The sequence below is a fragment of the Gymnodraco acuticeps genome, unplaced genomic scaffold (assembly GCF_902827175.1).
Source record: "Gymnodraco acuticeps unplaced genomic scaffold, fGymAcu1.1, whole genome shotgun sequence".
NCBI classification, from domain to species: Eukaryota; Metazoa; Chordata; class Actinopteri; order Perciformes; family Bathydraconidae; genus Gymnodraco; species Gymnodraco acuticeps.
Window position 1 is genome coordinate 385,241 of NW_022991977.1, and position 22,268 is coordinate 407,508.

Consider the following 22,268-nt stretch of genomic DNA (forward strand, 5'->3'; position numbering starts at 1 on the left):
TTCTGTTAGCTATAATCTCTCCTAATTTCACTGGTCTGTGGCCAAATCTCTTCACCGTTATAGCTTCTTAACAACGAGGCTGGATATCCCATGCCTGTTATCGCTACGATGTCAAAAATGAATAATCTCAATCTCCTCATATTTATATGTTACATGTGTAACAGTCTCCCAACAACTCAAAGCTCTACACTACAAGTCAACATTCATACAACGATGAAAGTGCCGTCCTACTCGTCAGGAGCACAACTAAAAACTCATTTACACACAGCTGTCTCTTTAAAAAAAAAATGATATTATTGTGGCCAGCCTGCCGACTGTAAACAAGCTGCACACAGCTGTAGAAAATAAAATAAAAACTCTTGGCCAGCTGAATGGCTTTGAATACCTTTGTATGTGTGTGTGAGCAGCTTGGCTAACAGTTGTGCTGAATGTGTGACAGACACAGCATGGCTTTCTTCATCAGGCAGCAATATGGCCTTTTCTCAAGCCTCACATAAAACACACTCGTAGTGAATGCAGCTACTTTTCAATACAGCACGTCACAATCAGTTAAAACGTTTATTAATGGGCAGGTTTTGTGTTTGGACAAAAGGAAGACTACTACCAACAGCTGACTGACTTCCAAGCAACTAAGGGCTCATGCTGGGAATATCCCAAGCGCTGTCACACTGGGCTCCAGTGAAAGAAAGAATAAACAATGCTGTAAAGCGCTCTAAAAATACCCAGGAGGGAAATCACCGTTAACATAATAAATCAGGTTTAATGGCTTTATTGCAAATAGCCCTGTGGACATTTGGGAAAGGACCAGGAAGCTGTTCATTACAAGCTACCCTAAAGACAGTCTCGGTAAAAATCGCTGTCAAAGCAAGACATATGAGTCGACAGACAAAACAACTTTTCAACACTGTCAACAAAAAAAAGTGCTTTGTAACTTGGGCTGAAAGAAATCACTGAAACAATAAGTGTGCTCTCCAGCAACATTGAAACCATACATACCTCCAATTGGCACAAGACATTAACAGACACATTCTTAATACATGGGTGATACAGAAAATGCACTTATCTCTTTCATTCCGCATGCTGTTCATTCAATTGTGCAGGCTAATTAAAGATGAGTAATGAGTGGAGGGAAAACTACAACATGATGAAGGTGCAGTAATGATCCTCTACATAAAAGGCAGGAAATAATGATGATACATTGATCTCTCTGCTGAGCATACACTGGGGTGAAGATGAGGGGGTGCATGGGGATAGAAGTCAGGAGGAACAGGATCATTTGAGGATGATCCTCATCATGCCATGCAGGTCTGCAGGGAGACTTTTCAAAGAGAGGTTAATGTTACCTGGATGGGCCTGAATCCTCCCTTGAGTTTTGAAAGCAGGGAAGAGAGAAAAAGCCAATGGGAGACTGGTACTGGTGACTCAATACAAACACAAGCAGGCAATCAGTCACCCACACACATCAAGGCAGGGAACTACCCAATGATATCCCTCTACCTGAAACTGGTCCAGAGCCACTTTGATTGGCAAGAATACCTCGAACAATAGAAAAGTGTGTCCTTGGGGTGGGTGGTAAAGTGGAAAAAAGCTTCAGTGAAAATGTCACATCAGCATTTGCCACCCTCACATAACATGCACGGTTGCACTCATATCCTCTGTCCACAAAAATCCTGTCTCACCCAAACACACACTTTACTTCCAACTGGTATTACTTTCCTCAAATCGTGCAGTCCCTGCGCCACAAAGTGTTCTCTGCCAGGGAGGGGGGGGCTGATAGGTATCACTTCACTGCCCTGATAGCCTGGCAGCTCAAATGGATGATATAAATCAATGCTTTTTGCGGTTTTCCGTTCCCTGTTGTGTGTTAAATAGGTTTGTGTGCATGTAAATGCTCTGCTAAGGCTAAAATCCCAAAGTTCCCTCCAGAGGGAGATTCTCTCCCACACTCCCCCCGCCTGAAACGCCTCCATTGGACACCTTTGTTTACTTTAGTAACATTATGACATCACTATGTAATTACCGTTCCAACACACTGTACGTGATTTGCAAAGGGTAAACAATATGAAATGTTGACCACAAATACTGCCAGCATACAGGGATTGTAAAGGTGGAAATGCCAAATGAAAAAAAATTGTAAGGTCCAATGATTATGTGACATTTCTGCTACTTGGGGCCAACCAAGAGAAAACACGTAATAGTGTTATTTACACTCTGAATAGCTCTCTGGATTAAACAACAGTTGTTTGTTTTAGTGTAATAACCGCTTGCTGTGACCTTTTGGTTCACACGCAAACAAAAGCTGTGATTGAAATCCTTAAACGTCAGTTTCATGCATAAGTGGAGGGAATCTTTTTGAATAATGATGACCCTTGTTTGAAGATGTTTTAGCCAAATGAATGCATTTCCTGATCTCTATGTAGCCTTTACTGTGCATTGAGTGTGTTTCAGGGGGACAATGGCTGTTTTCACCATCGGTATAAAAGGCTACTGTTTGGCTTCATCTGCTTTCCGAATCCACTTCCGTGGTGGCACAAGTGATCCCAGCGCCAGTTTGTGACAGCCAGAGCATGCACTTGTATGTGTGTAAATGTATTTGTACGAACTCCCAAGGGCAAACACACCCGACACACTTTGACACGACACTATTAATAGTGTGTCAAAAGGCTGTCCACACAGAAGCATCCAGAAGGTGAGGATGTTAGACAACAAGTTACACAAGGAACATCTTGGGGTGGGAATGACACATCAATCTTGACTTGGCAGCGGCATGAAACATTACGGTATGAATAAACAAATACAAAAGACAACAGGAAATAACATGTACTGAATGTCAGCAACTCTTAGCATCCACAAGGTGATCCACAAACCGCACCACTGCCAGACAGGAACACATTAACAGGCCCTTCACAATCTAATGACATTGGTTCACAAGGTGTCAAATGCCTGACAGGAAACTCACAGACGGAGCCTTCTACCTTTACCACTGGCTCTCTTTGTTCTGAAAACTTAAGACCACCACTTGATTATACCATATGAATATTCAGCATTTTAAGAACAACTATTAGGACCACTTGTGTTCATCTGGAATGTGGCTTGCAGATGTAGTTGTGTACAAATCTCGACGTCACAATTCTTGCCCAAACATCAATAAAACAGCCAATTTAAAATGACACTACCTTGGTGTAATTACTGGAAACAAATAAGACTCATGATATCACAGCCAAATATCCTTAAAAAATAGAATCATTGCAAATAATGGCTCAATTATGCTAGGATCAACTATACTTAAAAAGAATAGAGGAAAAAAAACTGATTAGCAGGACACTATCGAGACACTTACGAACACACTAACAAATACAGTAATAATGCTGCATGGAAGTGTCCTGCAGAGGTCTAGCACCATTAACTCAAGGTAGTAGTTAGGTGTGTTCATGGCACATGCAATTGAAAGCACTCTGACTGGCAAGTACATTATCTTTTCCAATAATTAAGCTTCTATTATTTTTCACCTTTACTTCTTTTAATAGCTAACAATCATAGGCTCTAAACACGTGTGCAGAGGCTAAACCCATTATCACAGAGAGACTAGTCATTTCCTGTTCGTTTAAATGTTAGATCAATATTTAAGTCATCATGTAAAGCAGGGGTGTCAAACTCAATTTCATTGCGGGCCACATTCGCATAAAGGTTGCACTCAAAGGGCCGGTTGTAACTATATAAATATATAAAATAATGTATTATATTACATTATTGCCTCTGAATTGGATTATTATCGGATAGGATAATAACTTAGTAATTAACTATGTCTGAAAGCAGAAGTCCAGGGCAAATAATTACAAGTCTCTTCAATGCGCATGTCACAAAACGAGATGCATTGTGGGACATGTAGTTTATGGGCAACCTGCTTCTGTAAAGTGTCATGTAACCGTATAATAAAAGTATTATATTCTTTGCAAGCTCTTGCAGGGCCACATGAAATGAAGCCGCGGGCCGGATTTGGCCCCCGGGCCTTGAGTTTGATACCCCTCAAACTCAAGGCCCTTTACATTGTAAAGGGTCTTTAAGAAAATGATATAAACTGTAAGAAAGTCTAGGAGAATCCCAATCCTAAACATCCTGTGAATAAAAGGATAACCTGTTCAACTGAGAGCCCAAAGACAAGCTTAGGCTTCATTACATCTGAACCTGATAAAACAATATTCAATTGCAACTCAATTCTTGGAAATGAACTCCGATTAATCTCAACATAAAAATAAACATGAATAGTGCAAGAAACCCACCCGCCAGGAAACTGCGCTGCGCACCTGGCTGGACAGGTGGATTAAATAGCAGCACGCTCAGAAAAACCCCCCATGATAATTAAAACCTCTTCAACTGTATCCAAGACATTTGAAGCTTTTGCAAATCGGAGACTACTTTTTTATTGAAGGAATGGCAGACGTCCCGTAAACAGCCCTCTTGCCAGCAGGTACCAGCTCAAAACTGCTTTGATGAGGATGATGCAAGAGAGGGAGCGGGAGGGGTGTTCAGCGGGGGTAAATTACCTGATGGTGGGTTGGTCGAGGGCCCGTGGCAAACTGGTGGGGGAGGGAGGACATGTCCAGCAAGGAGATTGAAGCAGTGATGGCAAAGCAGGGAGAAAGAAAGAGCATAAGAGAGACACAGATAAGATGAGCGATGAGGCCGGTAAATACAGAACAAAACCACACGAGACTTCACCTGGTACGTGACGCCGCTCTCAGACCCAAGTCAAGGTCTGTATTAAGCAAGGTTAAATATTATGATTCCCAATTGTGACTTGCAAAGAGTAATCTGTATGCCGTGTTGCATACTGTAGTGGGATTAAAATAATATCCTGTTTCCTATGTAGGAATCCTTCCCATAGTAACCACACGGCTTAAAACAAGACTCCTGAGGTCTGGTTAGCCTTGCTCTGCTGATGGGGGCTGGGCAGGAGCCAGGCAAGATTCATAAATAATGCGAGTACAGAAAATGCTGGCAAAGTATATATGATATTCAAAATGTCTTCTCGTGGTGTGAGGTTTCCTAAAAGCTGTTAGTGGGCTTTTCATGGTTTTAAATGTAAGACAGGGACTCTGACTTTTTAACTTGAATATTGCATAACAAGGGGAAATGATTACACCAGTGTTTACTAATGTCCCACACGACACACCACAAGTCTGGAAAGTTAAGGAAATCTGAATAAAAAAGTACAGCTCATGCTTCACTGACATGAGCAGATTTAGATGTTTCAACATTTATCAAGCTCTTTGTGGCATCTAAACACCAGGTCAGTAAGTCAATGACATCTCCCAACTCTCAATCAAAGCCACAGTAAAGAGCAAACTCTTGTACTTGGAGGCAGCAGAGCTGTAAATCCAACAGCAGAGGGACACTCACCGGGCGACTTTGTGGCTGTGCATTCATTGGCTGCGTCTGGGGAGAATACACTAAAGGGGCGGAACCAGCATTTAGTCCAGGGTTGTATGGAGACTGTGAGAAAAAGAAAAAGAGAAAAAGAAAGACAGAGGAGGAGACAGTGTGTTAGGATACAGACAGGAACTGTGCATAAATCCTAATTTCATTAACACATTTCACAATTAACAAGCAACACTTAGATGTTGCTGGTATGTTTCCAGCTGGGGTTTATGTGCTGCGCAAAGATAATTGGTACCCTAAAGCAGGGGTTCCAAAGTGGGGGTCGCGAGATGATTACAACATTAAAATGTTAAAGAAAAAAGAAAAAAAAGAAAATCAATTTTCTTAATAAATGTTTTTATTATTATTAATAATAACGTCTGCATTGACTTTTTTCAGGGGCGGACTGGCCATCTGTATAATTTACCCGCAGCGAGGCTCCCCCCGTTGACAATCCACTAGCGCAGTGTTTCTCAAACTTTTTCATACCAAGGACACTTAACCAATAAGAAAACACTCACGGAACACCTAACTCCACAAATATCCAAAAACAATAGGCCTGCTCACCACTCCAACAGTACAGAACAGCCTCATAATGACAGCTTAACCTTCTCTATATCGTCTCGTTCACACATTAAAATCAACAATACAAATACAACTATAGATTATATAAGCATTTAGTTCAAATGGGATTTAAAATGCTCACAGGTTTTACACCTCTTATGAAATGTAGACTACATTTATTACGGAGTTTTTTTTTTGTCTGCGAGACAGAGCGAAACCCAGCCGAAACCACACACACACCCGCAGTGTGTGTGCCGAGGCTGAGTTCCGCGGTGTCTCGCTGTCCCCACACCAGTGAGCCAGCTCACAGTGTCCTGCTCCTCGCAGCAGCGAGCCTCGCAACGTCCCGCCGAGTGTGTGTGTGTGTGTGTGTGTGTGTGTGTGTGTGTGTGTGTGTGTGTGTGTGTGTGTGAGGAAGTCCGCAGATTGGTCCAAACGTAACGGCTCCGGGGACGTTTCGTTTCGTCACTATACCCGAAATACGTCACTATACCCAAAAAGTACACAATGGAAAAAGAAAAATCTCCAATGAGGCGTTCTGGGAAAGCATAGACAGGTATTTTCGGTGTTAGAGTTTTACTCGCTACAGGGTGTACTTTGAGGGTTTGTGACTCTGCAGACCGTTTACATGCAGAAAAACCTTCATAACACACAAGGGGACGGGTAAGAACCGGAAAAGCATGACATGGGCCCTTTAAAATAATTCATTTATTTACTAGCAATGGCAGGAGAAAGACATCCCAATTTGATTTCTACCATATTGTTAACCCTTACCTGACCCCGACCATGTCTAATTGTAATTATTATATTCTTTAATAATCTTGTAATTGGTATCCTGTATGTCTATGATGAGAAGGTCAACCTGGGATCATGGTTGTAATCCCTCAAATCCATAACATCCAGTCAATAATCTTACTTAAATCCAGGTTAAGCACTATGCTTCTGCCCTTAACCTCAGGTGGTGTAAAGATGGTTACACCCACATCCCCTGTTAACGTATTCCCTATCCTGATTCATTATTTTCTACTTTTTTACACAAATAATCGAGGTCTAAACATAAAAATGCTTTAATTATGCTAAACTGATGGCAATGAAGTTTAGCAGAGGACTTTTTTCAGCTGCAGGGGCATAACATTGGCTCCAACATTTAAAAACTATTTTAGATTTTGGTTGAGCAAATTGATCATAAATCATAACCCCAAACAACCTTTTGATGTTGTACAAAGTAGCTGATATTAAAACAGCTATGGTTGGCTTAGACATCATAACATTACTCCCTGCGGGTTAGCACTACAACCACACAGCAAGAGGGTACTGGGTTCAAACCAGTGTTAATCCTCAGGGCGAACTGCTTTCCTAACGTAGTTTTAATCTAAACAGGTCACATACTTAAACGTGTTTGTCCATATGAATCAGCCCTGCAGCCCTGACCAGTATTGATCTCTATTTAGCAACATGCATGCTTGGTTTGCACTCTAAACTAATTAGGACTGTATGAAGAATACAGGAGATGCATGTTTGTCTAGGACTGATTTGTCTTTTTTGTTGAAAAAAAAAGAATGCTATCATTTCAAAATCCTGTTCCATTAATTCAATACAAATGTTTTTCAGATAAGTAAATCAGACTATCTTTATTTTAATGTTCGTGATGGTGGGGTTATATCGGGGGAAACTAAATTGTAATGTTGAATTGTATCCAAGCCCTATCACAAGTCATAACAAATAAGCAAACAGATGGACAGATCAAACATGAGCATGCATTGAGGTTAAAGGCGGACACACTGATAAACTCACCCCTCCGCCTGCCTCCCAGCCCTTCGCATAGCGATATTGGGAAGCTGTGGGAAGGGATACCTGAGTGAGCGCCGGGGAGTGGGCATGGCCGGGTGGTGTGCCCGCCAAGTTAGGGTGTCCCTTTGTGATGTCATGAGCAGTGTAAGGAGGGCCAGCGTGCCTGGGTACCTGCATCACATAAAACAGTCAGGTTAGATATACAGACACCCAAAACAAGATACTATGCCACACACACATGCACTGATGCAGAAGAGGAACAGAAAGAACATCTGGATTCCACAGGTCATTAGACCTCTCCCCTGTTGAAGAATTTAAATGAAGCTAAAGCTCCAGGATTAGCCCCTGTATGTGTGCAGAGGTGAGGACCTGCAGAGTGATTTGGGAGTCTGCAGGGGTTGACTGACACTCTCTGGCCTCTCCTGCAACATGCTGTGCCCAACTATGCTGTGCAAGGATGCCTGGGCCTCATATGGCATAACTGGGTCAAGCAATCACATCACGATCCAACTCATGTGTGACAAATGAAGTTAGGGGTGGGCGATATGACGATATATATCGTCGTGACGATATTAGGTCTCCACGATATGCTTTTTCAGAGATATCGTATCTATCGGGATAAAAAAAAAAAAAAAAAAACTTGAAAAAAAGAAAACTGATGTGAAAGACATGCTCTAAAGCTGTCTAGTCAGGATTCAGACAGTATTGCACTTCATTTATTGTCTTGGTTGATTCTGTTGGCTAATATTTTAATTTTATTTGCGTGCATATGAAACGCTAACCATTCCCATTGAGATCATTAAAACTGTCATTTGAACGGCGATCAAGCCTGAAGCCACAGAGACGGACACGATCCCCTGTCCGGCTAGGGTTAGGGTTAGCCAACACACTCTCACTCCATAATCGTCCAGGCGCGACGCTTGGTCAGTGTCCGTGGCGTGCAGTTCCTAGGCTCCTTCAGCTTCATAAAGGGACGCAAATAGCTTTCAACCAGTGGCGAGCCGTGAGGGCCCTCTAGGCCCTCTGTGAGGGCCTAAGATATTCTACAAAATAATATTTTTAAAAAATAATATTTTTTTAAGTTATATTTTTCATTAGTTTTATCAAAATAACTTGATTTAATTGTATTTAAAATAACTAGGGCCGGGACTCGATTAAAAAAAGTAATCTAATTAATTAGAGGCTTTGTAATTAATTAATCGAAATTAATCGCATTTTTAATCACATATAAATATTTGACCTGAGAACAGTGAGAAGCAATTTTTTTCGCATGGATTTTAGTATACCATTAGGCGCATTCACACCGCAGTACTTTTCCCACAAAGGTTCATGAGAATTTAGTTCATGAGAACTCTTTGAACCTGGAGGAGGATTAGGCAAATGAAGCCGCTGACGTCACTTCTTCTGCTTCAGTAGAAGCTGCTGGGAGTCCCTGCAGCCTTCCGAGTAAATCGCCAGAACGCCGACACCTCCTCATCTCCACCGCTCCCATGTTTTATTTTGTGTTGCCATAAATTAGTCTCTCTGCGTTTCTGCGCTGGGCTAATGCTAATGCTAATAATGCTAATGCGAGGATAATAAAATTCACAAAACTTTTTGGGAGTTTTACGGGGCGTGGTTTGCAATCCGCCCAGCCAATCAGAAATATATCTCTTTTCTCACAAGAGAGCCGTACGAAAGTCCCTGCTCTCTAGCAGCTCTCTGCTCTCTAGCAGGGACTTTCGTGGGGGTAAAAAGGTTCTCATGAACTCATTTTAGTACCGGCTCTTTTTGGTGTGAACGCGATAAAAGAGGCTAACGTCCACGCTAGCTTCCACGCTAGCTGCTATATGTTTTGCATTGAGGTGATACTTGAGGCTTGATGTGCTGCGGTGATATGCAAATTCCTTTTTGCATAATTTGCACACAACCGTGCTCTTATCGACGCTTCCATCCGTCCGTTTTTTAAAACAACATTTCCCACTGTTGTTCACTGTGGTTTGTTGTTGTCTGAAGTCATGAACGTTAGTTGGTGCTCCAGTATAATCGGTACGCCTGAAACTCATCCAGTGAGAAACGTTCCGCGGTGCAAAAATAAGTGCGATTAAAATGCGTTAATTTTTTTAACGCGTTAATTTTTGTGTAATTAATTAATCTTAATTAACGCGTTAAAGTCCCGGCCCTAAAAATAACATTTCCAAAGAAATAAATCCTTCAAATCTGCCTATTCAGTTTCTGTTGGAATGTGAAGGGTTAAATGAAAGAAGCTCGTCTCTGCGAGTCTGTGAAGACAGGAGCTGTTGGACGTCCAGGCGGTCCAGCTATGAATTCACAGAGGGCCCAGCTATAGTAACTGAACGAGAGAGTAATGTCAAATGACAGTACAATTGACCAATCATATCTTCCCTCTAAATGGGTGGGTGTTATTATCGCGGACTTTATGACAAGTTCCGCCCGCTGTGAAACTTTTCTTGTTTCCATAGCAACAACAACTTCCGGTCAACAGCGTTAACTCGCCTTCAAAATAAAAGCATGCCAAATTACACTTAAGACTTACAACTGCAACGAAAGTAACAAAACACAATGCAATATCCTTTTCAATTTCAAAAAACACAAATAGGGTTATTTACAGGTGTTGTTCTGTGTGGTAGAGGGTCGCTTTCATTGATGCGTTTTTCACCCCGGGCCGTTGTTTTGATATTCCGCTGAAGTATACGCTGTGACTTAATAATTCGAGGGAAGGGGGGGGGTCAGAGGCCAGGGCCTAGGTATAAAAGTCACGGCTCGCCACTGCTTTCAACTGATTACAATGTATTCCCATCTGCGTCGGGATTTGACGCTCATGGAAGCACGGCATTCGTTTGTGTCGGCTGCCCTTAAAAAAGGCAATGTTATCCATTCTCATTGGATAACGGAGAATTGTACACCCGGAAGTAAGTATTCCCCTTACTGTCGATTGATTTTACAGTGATATCTGCACTACTCATCGACTAAAAAACACCAGATTATCCTTGTTAATTACACAACATTGATTGGTTTAAATTGTGTGCAATGCTTTTGTATTTTTCCTCTTCGATTCGGAGAAACAAATATTTTTTCGGAGTAAACCATAGCAGAAGACACTACACTAACCAGAATCCCCAGCTATCGTTTGGACTACACCATGTGCTCTGTTTGACAAACCCCGTGATAGTCCTCAAGCTCTGTGATTGGAGAGTGTGCTCCGAGGGTTACGCCGAGCCTCGAACAGCACTTGAAATGGGATGGAACCACGGCAGACTGTCCAAAACTGGATTTGAACGGCTGGGGGAGCGGGAGGGGAAGAGGCTCTCCGTGCGTGGCGCAGGGGGCTATGACAGCGGACGGAGAGCCTCTTCCCCTCCCGCTCCCCCAGCCTCACCTACTGATTTTAATTTCACCATATATCAAGCCCGATCGATTTCACAATGTCAGCGCACCTCTGCTTTCGTGTTGGTAGTTCAGTCCGAGTTGTTTGACACGCTAGTGCTAGTGCTACCTCAGAAAGTTCATTTTTATACTGAGAAACTGTGCCTTGAAGCCATATCAAAATGTTGAATTGTTCATTCAGGGATTCATTTCAGAAATAAAACCAGCTTGAAATGCTATTTTGGTCTGTTACTCCTTTTTGTTTTAGTTTCTGTTACCTTGTAGGTGCTTGTACTGTTAAGTAACTTGAAAAATAACCATAATAACCGACATGAAAAAATATCGTGATATATATCGTCTATCTATCGTCTATGCTTGAAAAATATCGTGATAATATATTTTTCAATATCGCCCACCCCTAAATGAAGTGCCCTCGGAAACAATAGAGCAACGGAGTCATTCGAACAAGTCTCATCGATATGGGCCAACAAAGGGCTCAGGGGTTCATCCCCAGCCTGGGGGGGCACTATCAGGAGGAAGAGATGAGATTTGACTGGTGGCGGGATGGGCCCTGGCTGCTGCAGCTGCTGGCTGGCAACACTGCAGGTGCTGCTTGTTTCTGCTGCAAGACGCACACACACCAGGGACTGAGACAGGATACAGCAGGAAGAAAGCAGGAGGCACTGAGACAGCCAGGAAAGCTGGGCAGCCCACGGTTCTCTCCAGCCAGGCTTTTTTTTTCTTTTTCTTTACACACTCGGCTATTAAAGCTTTCACAGCTCCAACGCTAAAACTAACATTAAGGGATTTCTCCTTAAAATGCATTGTATTCAAATATACTGACACTACTCTGTATAGATTCTATAGGATCAATCCCTTTTGCTTCTCTCCATAAACTATGTGTGGCCTACTTCCCTCAGATGACCTGGGATGTAGCAACTAATCTAGCTGCTGTTGCCAGGGGAGGAGCCTGCACTGCTCCAGGCCAGTGAGAGATTCTGAGGACATACAGAGTGATGGGGTGGGGGAAGGGAGGCAAGCGACTGTATGGAGCTGTACATGAAGAGAAGGGGGGAGGGGAGGGGGTGTACAAGCTTTACATCCACTGCAGAGAACAACCGTTTCATGCCATGGGATTTATTTCCACCAGTGTCATCATTGTTGCAGCCTATCGCATTTAAAATGAACTTCCAGAGGTAGAACATCTCTTAAAACCTGCAGTGTTTCCAGTGGTGTTGTTACAGTAGATCATCTCAGTCTCTTTAGGCATACACCGGCTTTTTTCTGGTGCAGCTATACATGCTGTGCAACAGAAATCATAACTGAAATCATCTTCTTTGTGGTTTCAAATAACCAAAGTGGCAATCCTATAGAATACTACAAAGCTCATAAAAGATCAAACGTCAGCACAGGGCAATCAAACACTCACTATGATGTTATATTCTCCCCACAAATGACCACTACAATGTCAGTGTGGAGGAGGTCTCAGTGAGCACCATATTTATTGAGCCAGCTCAGTTCATTTTGTCGAGAAAAACTAAATCTATAAAATGTGTAGTGAAAGGAAAATCAATATTTCTTTCTTGTAATTTCAGTAGTAAACATTTAATGTGGGGTTGCCACTAATCATTATCTTACAAAGCCAAGTATGGTAGAAAGAAAAATGCACATGTGGCTGATTAGAGGACCAGGGTCTGCAAACATGACTCTTATCACAGCATAATGCCCACTACCAGATGGTGACTGGTGTCCTCAGAGGGAAGGGATGAGGCTATTTCAGGTTTCTATTGGTCTTTACAGTAGGTGTGGCTGGTCACTGACACACATGAATGGCAAGTCCATGGTTCAGCCAAGGACAACATTTCAGAGGAAATGTGTTTTTGTTTTTTTCTGTGGCCAAAAATAATAGTACTCCTTCAACAATATATAAATACAACACAAACGATGACACACCACAATACAGGAAATGTTAATAAACTCCTGGAGGGAGACGGTGAATGGCAAAGGTCCCTTGAGGTAACACATTTCCCCAGCAGTCAGGGCACAGTATAATGTCTTAATAAGCATGCCTTCTTCTTTACGCAATACATAAAACCCCCACACAGATGCATGTTTACAGTGCCTGTGAATAGCGTTTAAATATATTGTGACACAAACATAAAAAATATAGAGGTGGCGAGCAGTTTTACAGGCCCTGTGATCTTGCATGGTACCAAACCGCAAACACATATTTAAAGTCAACACACATTCAGTTGCCAGTTTATCAGGTACACTTAAAGGGGGGTTACACTTTGTAAACAAATGCAAGAAATCCTACCTTCATAAAGGTTACAATGTTCTTAGGAGGAAACTGGTGCGTTTCTCCTGCACTGAACTTCAGTTGGGCGCTCTGCCTCAAAAAAACAGCAATGTCTGTGGCGCTCTGTGGTCAGGTGAAAAACAGCAAAGAATCACCTCATACGTTGATGCTTGTGGGAGTGGCATGAAGCCTACATCAGGGCATCATTATCATGGTTATACTGTTCTGTGAGAGGAGTTTCTAATATTTAGTACGCCCATATCAATGAGGGGAGACTAAATACTAGAAACACCTCTCGGTAAGATGCAACTGCTTAAAATATTAACATAAATCAACATATCTAATTAACAGTTTAAACAAACAATGCAACCTTTACAAAAGGGAGTGTTGCATAAGCCAGTTTTATCCAGGTGTACCTAATAATCTAGCAACTGTGTGTGTGTTTTTACAGTCAAATGTTTGCAACTACATTCAGTCCATACAATAGATAAGTCTCTGTGTGTGTGTATTCTGTATCTGGAGTGTGTATTTTGATGTGCATGCACTGCAGCATACCGGTGGATATGTTTGGGAGAGGGTCTGTTGGCAGGGACTCACACTGTAGACTGCAGTGACTCCGGGCTGTGAGGGGAAGATCCGGTCGTCCAGAGGTGGCTGAACCCGAGGGATCCTGGAGAGAGGTGCGTTTAGGAAAACTCAAACACAACTGGACATTAAAAGATCTCTTAGTAAGGGAAAAGAGATGCTCAGATCCTTGATTTGTTTCATACTTTATGTAGTCATGTAACGAGACCAAAACAAATGACCTGACGGGACAACAAAGTGTATCGTATCGTGTTAAATCTAAATATTGCTGACTCGACAACATTAAGGGACTTGATTTAGTATGTGTGAAAGTGTTTTTGGCAAACACTTTCTTTGTTCTACATTTCTATGTTTTCATGCAATGCATATATAGCTGATCCAGATCCAAAGGGCTTTCCTCAAGGCCCAATGGCTCTGATTTCAAGGATCCTTCCACCACCCGACCCCACCCTAGCCCAAAATGCCCCATCTCTAAGAGCACACTTTGTACCTTCACCATTTTGCAAGTGTGAAAGGGAAAATGTGAAATGGATTTCTGGACCACTTCAGGCAAATGGACAGCAGGAGATAAGCCAACTGCAAATGCATAGAGAAACACATTATCAAATATCAGTTTTCTTATGCTGAAAGTGGAATAGTAGGGTCAAAGACAAATACCACAACAGTTGTATAAACCTATAGTACTCAGGGTGTTATAATTGCTATGGGCTCTGTCTGAAGAGAAACCAGAACAGAAGACAACTTTCTTTAGGGCTTCTGAAACATTCAATAATGAGACTCACTTGGGAGACATCACTCACATGTTAAGGGAGACAAAAGAGGGAATGTCTAATAGCCAGACAGAAGAGGGAAGCCCTGCGGTTAGTAACCTGCTCAGGCAGTTGGCCGTGACAGAAAGTCTCTCACACACACAGTCACATGGTTTAAGGGAAACCGAACGTCTGGCTTTCTTCCTTTTCACGCCCCCCCCCCCCAGGGAAGGGTTTTGCTAGAGAGAAAGTTGGTTGTGCGACATGTGTCTGCGCACACTATCCAACGTTTTTGTTGTTGTTCAGAATGACCTAACTCAAGAGTGAAAAGCCAGCTGTCATAAGGGGGAGATGCAATGTGGTTAAAAATTGGGATATCATTCCACATTTTCAGACAGTTTCTCCAGGAAGAAATGCAGTGCTGCTCTCAGCTCTTCACATGAAAAGAGCCAGGAATAGCTTCTTTGTAAAAAAAAAAGGGCTGAAGAGAAACCCAGCGTTCTTTCTAACCTCTGCACAGCTGGCCAATCAGGCCGGTAAGTGGGTGTGAATGTCAAATCGTAGGTTACAGGAATGATCGGACACAGCCCCCTCAGCTAACCGAAGACCATTAGACAAGCTGTCCTGACGGAGTAAACTGGCCCTTTGAGCAAGTTTACTCTGCTCTTGTCTGCAGGGGCCGTCATCTGTCTTGGCCCCCTGCCAGCATCGCTACTCCTAACCGACAACACAAGAGGGAGAGAAGGATGTATCCCTTTAAAAGAGGGCTGCTATCCAAAAAAGCAGAAGCGCAGCAGGAGGTATTGTCCGTTTCATTGCCGGGGAATAACAACACGCCCACCCCCACACACACCCAGTACATACACAGAATGAGGAGCAATTAGAGGATCTGTCTCCTGACACTGACAGTCAACGTGAGGAGGAGCACAATAATACTGTTATATGGGTGACACAGTATTTGATGCTTTGTTTTACCAAAAGTGCATGACAAAAAGTGATATCACCAGAAAGACTGAAATAAATCTTCTACTTGTTGTATATATTTTTGATGTGAAAATTCTTACTGTGGTACATCCAATGCCACAAAGCAGATGGGGGGAATGTAATATTCAACTGCAAATGATTCTTGACCGAGGTCTGGTGGGTGACGGACAGAGAATGTCACACTAAGAGGGGGTATCAACAAGTGAGGCAAGCTGATCTGTCTGCTGTACATGATCTCTGTGTGGAAACCGTGTCGGGAAATATACCCAGGCTTCACTTGCTGGAGCAACAGTAACACATCCGCCTGGAATTAAAATGGAGGGGGGCTCTTGTCAACAGTGGCAAAACAAACGCAAAAGTAGATCAGTAAATCTTCCAGGGATTTTTGGCAGACCTGATTGTTGCAAATGCAGTCGAATTTGAAATCATCAGATTCATTTAAAGGGTTAAACGTTTTTATTAAGGTTTTCCCTTTCCTGTAGTTTGTTCTTTAGGTCTTTGTGCATGTAAATGGTCTGCTAAGGCTAAAATCCCAGAGGGAGTTTCTCTCCCACGCACTCCCCCCCGCTGCCTAAAATGCCTCCATTGGACTCTTTTGATAACTTCTGTAACATAATGACATCACTATGGAACACCCAAGCTTCTATTGGCTAGCGCTCCAATACAGTGTACTGACCTCTTTAAGTGGTTGACCAATCACAACAGAGCTGGCCAGCATACAATCAGAGCAGACTGGGCTCTGGTTTCTGACAGAGGGTGAAAAGAGTTGCTGCAGCATTGTATGAGAACAATAAAGACCTTTTGAACATTAAAGCATGTAAACATGTGGAGGAACATAACACATATATCGACCTGAAAATGAGCAAAATGGGGCCCCTTTAAATTGCTCAAAGACAGGTTTTTGTAAGTAGTTATGTTGTGAGGGAACTCAAAAGCAGATGCTAAACGTAATTAATTACAAAGCTAATTAATATGTTAAAAAAAAATCGTTTAATTTAGCTTAATCGTTCTGTTTCTGTGCCTGAAAAAGTGTTACACACAAACTGCAGCAAATTCTCACTTCAATATAATAGCATTTTTAATATTGGCGACTACTCCCTTCAATAGCCGACAGTTAGCAAGAGTGGATGTCCAATTATGCCATTATGCCACACTATTACCATTTCATTCTTCGTTTATTTTTGCAGTTTTAAGATGAACTGCTTGTAAAAAAATGTTTCCTATTCATAGGTAGGTGATCACGCGGTGAAAACCAAATGTCCTGAGGATCATCAGTGTCAAGCATGTAAACCAGATGGAAGCTTTTCAGTCAGGCTCTTTTGCATGTAACGGGCACAACCATGAAAGTGGCTGACCGCACTAATTAGATATTAGTCATTAGTTTGATCTCCATGAATTTTCTGCCTGAGGAAAGGAGGCGAGCACAATGTCAACTTAAAGACTTACAGCAGGGACACCGCTTCAGGGAATACGAGAGTCGTGGGGCTGAAAGATGACCTGCGACATCAAATTGGACAAAACTACATTAATGGCGAGATTCACATTTGACCCCTCGCTGAGACTGAGAAGAAACACTGTGTACAGAAGAGAGGGTTAAAAGGTGCATAACCCTAACATTGCCTCACCTTAAGGATACTAGCTAGTTAAAGGGGCCCTATTATGCTAATTTCCAGGTTTCATAATTGTATTTTGTCTATTTTTACATACAAAGTGCTTGTTTACATGCTTACATGACTCAAAAAGGTATTTATCTTTCTCAAACCAGAGCCCAGTCTGCTCCGATTGTTTAACTGGCCGGCTCTGTAGTGATTGGTCAACAGCTTAGAGATGTCCCTACCCTTAGCGTTTCACGTACAATGTGTTGGAGCACTAGCCAATAGCCAGGTGTTACGTAGTGATTTAACTGTGTCACCGAAGTGAGTGAAGAAGGGGGGGGGGGGGGGGGGGGGGGGGGAATTTGGGGGGGGGGAGTGTGTGTGAGAGGAAATCCCTCTGGCGTTAACTTTGGGATTTTAGCCCTTGCAGACCATTTACATGCACAAAAACCTATATAACACGCAACATGACAGGAAAAAAAAAGGCCAAAAAAGCCAAATAGGGCCTCTTTAAAGTCAAAGGAACACAGGTTCCTTATGACACTGTAAGCAGGTTTTTTCCATTTTAAAATACATTTGGAAAACTCACATTTAAAATAGGATTCATAACTCCTAAACAAGCATAGGCTTCTGTGTAGTTTATCCTTGACAAGGTCATTTTGGGTCTAAAACAAGTCCCCCACCAGAACAGAATATAAATCAATCCTGCTTCTTCTCTTAGGAGATCATAAAGTAGCTTTAACCACTCACCTTTGGCCCTTGATTCAACATTGACCTGTAAGCCTCATTTAAGAAAGGAGGGGGGGGCTGCTTTAGCTCCTGCTTCATCAGTAGCTTACTGTAAAGCCACTAATGTGCTGATTGTATGTGAGGGGGAGAGAAGGGGGAAGACAGGAGGAAATACAGCCTTACAAATAGCAGGGGTGTGATCCTGAGGATGATACGGCTCAATAAACTGTAATCTGCTATTACTCCTACTATCAATGAATTACAGCTGTGTATTTTGCAACCCCTTCCCTGAATGAATCACATGGAACATCCATGAAAAAGAGGCAGCAGAGGGTCAGAGTGAGAGGTGAGCTCTGTTTTTGCAAAGTTAGCGGCTCTGTAGGTTCATTCACAGGAAGTAAGCAGAGACGGCCCAGATGGTGCAGACACAAACCCTCCTGCTCCCTGATGGCCCACTGGCCACTGCACACGCACGTTTTTTGAATGAAGGAAACAGGGATTCAGTACTGTGTACTTTAAAAAAGGAGGTAGAGTCAGAAAGAGATACACCATAATTAACACATTTCCTTACATTGATAAATAAAGTTGCATTGCATGTTATTTCACTGCTAAATGGGTAAATTCAAGTTGCAACTCACTTTTAGTTAAGATTACCAAAATGTAGAGCTGCCTTGATTGGTCAACGAGCCAATCAACAGAAAGTAATTCCAAACTATTTAAAAAAGGAATTCATTGTTAAAAATGGCAGAAATGACAGTTTTTAAATGTATGAAATATGTTTCTGTTGTATGTCATATTAAACTGAATAGTTTTGGGTTCAGACACGAGAAAATGTGACATTTCAAGAGGGGATGATATTTAAAGAAAGATATACTTGGAAAGATAGGATGGAGATGTTTCCCTACTTTTGGTCACTTTTATAGACCCAATCATTTAAGACAGTAACCCATAGCAGGGATTCCCCTATTGCATCTCTGACACACTGTAAAGGTTTGTTAAAAAGTGAAGAATACTTCCTGGTATTTAGACAGCAAACATAGCCAATGACACTGTGCCCTTTTGTTTTGCATGGATTAGTCATTTTCTGTGAAACTAATTGTGAAATTATGAAAAACATAATTTTGATGACATTGTGTGATAGTTTACAGAATCCAAATCACACTGCCAATAACATTAAGAATTTGCTTTAAGACATCGCGGCGGAGGCGGAATCACAGGTCGGTAGACGGCAAACAGCAGCCAGATATATACCGCCTGGGTAATGATTTATGTTTGAAACATCAGCAGTACTAGCCAGTAGGGTTGCAAAATTCCGGGAATTTTCAAAGATGGAAACTTTCCATGGGAATTAACGGGAATTTATGGGAATAAACTGGGAATTTTCCAAATTGAAGGTTGGCTCTTCATAGGGAACTTAAATATAGTTGGGGAAAGTATATTTTAGCATAATCTTGACTAAAACATACAGATGCCATTCAAGTACACTTGAATATCCATGCCATAGCACACTGCTTACTGCATGGCTATTGAGACCACACAAAGGTTCACAACAGGCTCACAAATGTGAGAGTGGAAAAACTGGTTGACATTCGAGCAAACCTAAGGCTCTCTGAGCCTGACACAGAGCCATCCTCAACAAGGCTGGACAGTGACAGGAAGAGGAAGACTCACGAGTTGGATGTTGATGAGGCCCAGGAAGAGCCCGTTGACTGAAAGAGTTTAGCAAAAATGCAGAGGATCGCTTGAAGGAAGATTTGCATGTTTAATGGGACTTTTTGGAGGGAGAAGGGCTCTTTTCATTTAACATTTTGAATGGGACTTTGTGGGGATTTTTGAATGGGGGGTGCATTTTTGTTCATTTTTTGGGGGGGGGGGTGAGTAATATTTAACGCAACATTCCTGTTTTCGTTCTTCAATGAAACAAATAATTGTTCAATAAAATTATTAAAACTTGTTCTTTTCTACTTAAAAAAAGAAATCTGTTGAAATGTCATGTTTTTTGTTTAATTTTGCATCGAATATTTCCAAAATTCCCCAGCTTAACTTCCCATGGAAACTTTCCGGAAATGTACCGGAAATGTTCCGCCCCTTTGCAACCCTACTAGCCAGTGCTAAAAATCGGACCCATCAACAAAAAAACCTGCCAGGTTGATTTAGGAGAGAGATCAGTTCTAACTAACAGTTCCAAAGTTAAATTACAGTTTCGCTATGAAAGTCCCACGAGGACTGAAATGAATATCAACAAGAACAACAGACAGAAATGGTTGGCAAACTTAACTGCAGATGCACACAAATCAAGCAATTGTTTAGCTGCAGTGTTTCGTAACAGTAGATGCAATATTGCATTTGTACATTTTGAAGCAACGCATTCATTCTTTCTCCTACAAAACAAGTATTTCACTGTTTGGAAAATGTTGTAGCACTACTTGCTGACAAGTGGATGTGAACATTCTCAACTTGACCATGGACCTCACAGCATCTTGGTGTGGGTGGGATGGATCGCCAAACAAAGAGTTCACTGCAAATACTGAGGGTTGTAAGAACAGTTGAAATCAATGTCAGTAAAATAGGAACATATTGGGTTTTTTCAACGATAAGCAACTATCAGGCGTTGATCCAAGATAGAGGAATAAAACAGCAGCAATGATGTGTTTATGTCGCTTCAGATAAAAACCCTGGGAGATCTCTGACAGGGTGCAGAATGTCTTTTCTCGACAGGCCACTCCCTCTCTGTAGAGAACAGTCCTGTATGCTGGCTCATAACAACTCAGCAGCTTATTTATAACATCCCACAGTGAGTATGCTCATGAGAATATCTTCTAACGCGGCTGCACGCACCTGTCCTAAAATACATTACTACAGTGCTGTGTGACCAGCCAGCTGGGTACCAACATTACGTAGTGGGATATCAACACGAACACTGGCTCTGACTGTATGCCTGGCTGGCAGGTTCAAATTAAACTTCAGTTTTTTTATTGACAAATTCCTTTTGTCCAAACAGAAATCATTAGGACAGAGAATTAAAAAAAGAACTTGCAAAGTTGTGAGAAAGAAAAAGGAGCTAGCCTCTTCAAAGAGAGATGAAAGTGCTGTACCATGAAAGCTGAGGGGTTGGAGGGAGGCGGCAAGGAGGGGGGAAATGAGGAGAAGCCCTCAGTTTTCTCAGCTGGGGGCGAGCAATGGGGTGAGGTGAGCTGAGGGGGGATGGAAGGAAATAAGGGGGGGCTAAGGCAGGCTGGGTGACCTGGGCCTTTGTTGGCAGATGGTGGGAAGCGCCACCTTGGCCTCTCGCTCTGAATGCTAAGCAGCACTGCCATTGTTTGACAAGTGCAGCAGCAGACGCATGCGCTGGGTGTTTCTCTGGCAACCAGGAACAGAAACAACCCCCCCCCCCCCCCCCCCCCCCCGCACTGCACACATACAAGCCCTTTCCACCCTGCTTCTCTGGACCCCTGTGCATCTCAGGAGTCCTCAGACACACACGCCAACATCCTCCAAGTGGGAATTCCCATACATTAGGAGCCCAGGCCAGACAGAGCGTAACATGCTCCCACAGTCCTGACCTCTGGTGTCTGGAGAGAGTGAGGAGTCAGACAAGTGGCGACACTCAAAGGGGTTGTTTTCATGTATGACAAGAAATTCAAATGCAGTGCTGTCTAAAACAGGATCCTGGGACTATCATAGGGACATGGAAATGACATTGAAGCCCCAGTACAAGGCATACATTCTTGCAACTTTATCTAAAAAAATGTAACCTTTCTGGTAACTCCTACCTCTGCACAGATAGTAACATCATGAAAAATGAAATCATACTCTTTGTTATATAGTTAAATGGCATTTAACATTTAATAAAATTCAACAGCGCCCCAAAGTCTCGCTCTGAATGCTAAGCAGCACTGCTATTGACCATAGAAACAATACCTATTCAAAAACAAGACTAATATTGATTCACTTTGTAGAAAAAGTACATGCATGGCTGTTGCATTAAGTTAAATTAAAAGTACATTAGCTAAGTGAACCTTATTAGTTGTAGCCATGTGTATTTGCCTCACTCCCCCATATGCATACATGTGGAGATGTAATGTCATATTCACCAAACATTGGACATTTTAGATTTCATTTATATTGTGGTCATGAATTATGATACAACTCCCAACCAATGTATTCTGTCAAATGTAGTAAAGAGGA

At 42.2% G+C, this 22,268-nt stretch overlaps 1 protein-coding gene across 13 annotated transcripts in view; it reads right to left on the reverse strand.

Moving 5' to 3' along the window:
• LOC117536210 (eukaryotic translation initiation factor 4 gamma 3-like) overlaps nucleotides 1-22,268 on the reverse strand; it is a 55,027-nt gene that overhangs the window by 30,443 nt on the left and 2,316 nt on the right. For 9 of the 13 annotated variants that reach the window (XM_034200986.1, XM_034200985.1, XM_034200990.1 and 6 more), the window contains exons 2-7: nucleotides 13,994-14,108; nucleotides 13,457-13,561; nucleotides 7,777-7,944; nucleotides 5,401-5,493; nucleotides 4,545-4,577; nucleotides 1,344-1,364 (exon numbers count right to left, since the gene is read on the reverse strand). In XM_034200986.1, the coding sequence (XP_034056877.1) occupies nucleotides 1,344-1,364; nucleotides 4,545-4,577; nucleotides 5,401-5,493; nucleotides 7,777-7,944; nucleotides 13,457-13,561; nucleotides 13,994-14,108 (535 nt within the window). The remainder of the gene's footprint in view (nucleotides 1-1,343; nucleotides 1,365-4,544; nucleotides 4,578-5,400; nucleotides 5,494-7,776; nucleotides 7,945-13,456; nucleotides 13,562-13,993; nucleotides 14,109-22,268) is intronic. The other 4 variants (XM_034200988.1, XM_034200981.1, XM_034200987.1 and 1 more) reach the window with 2 other exon arrangements.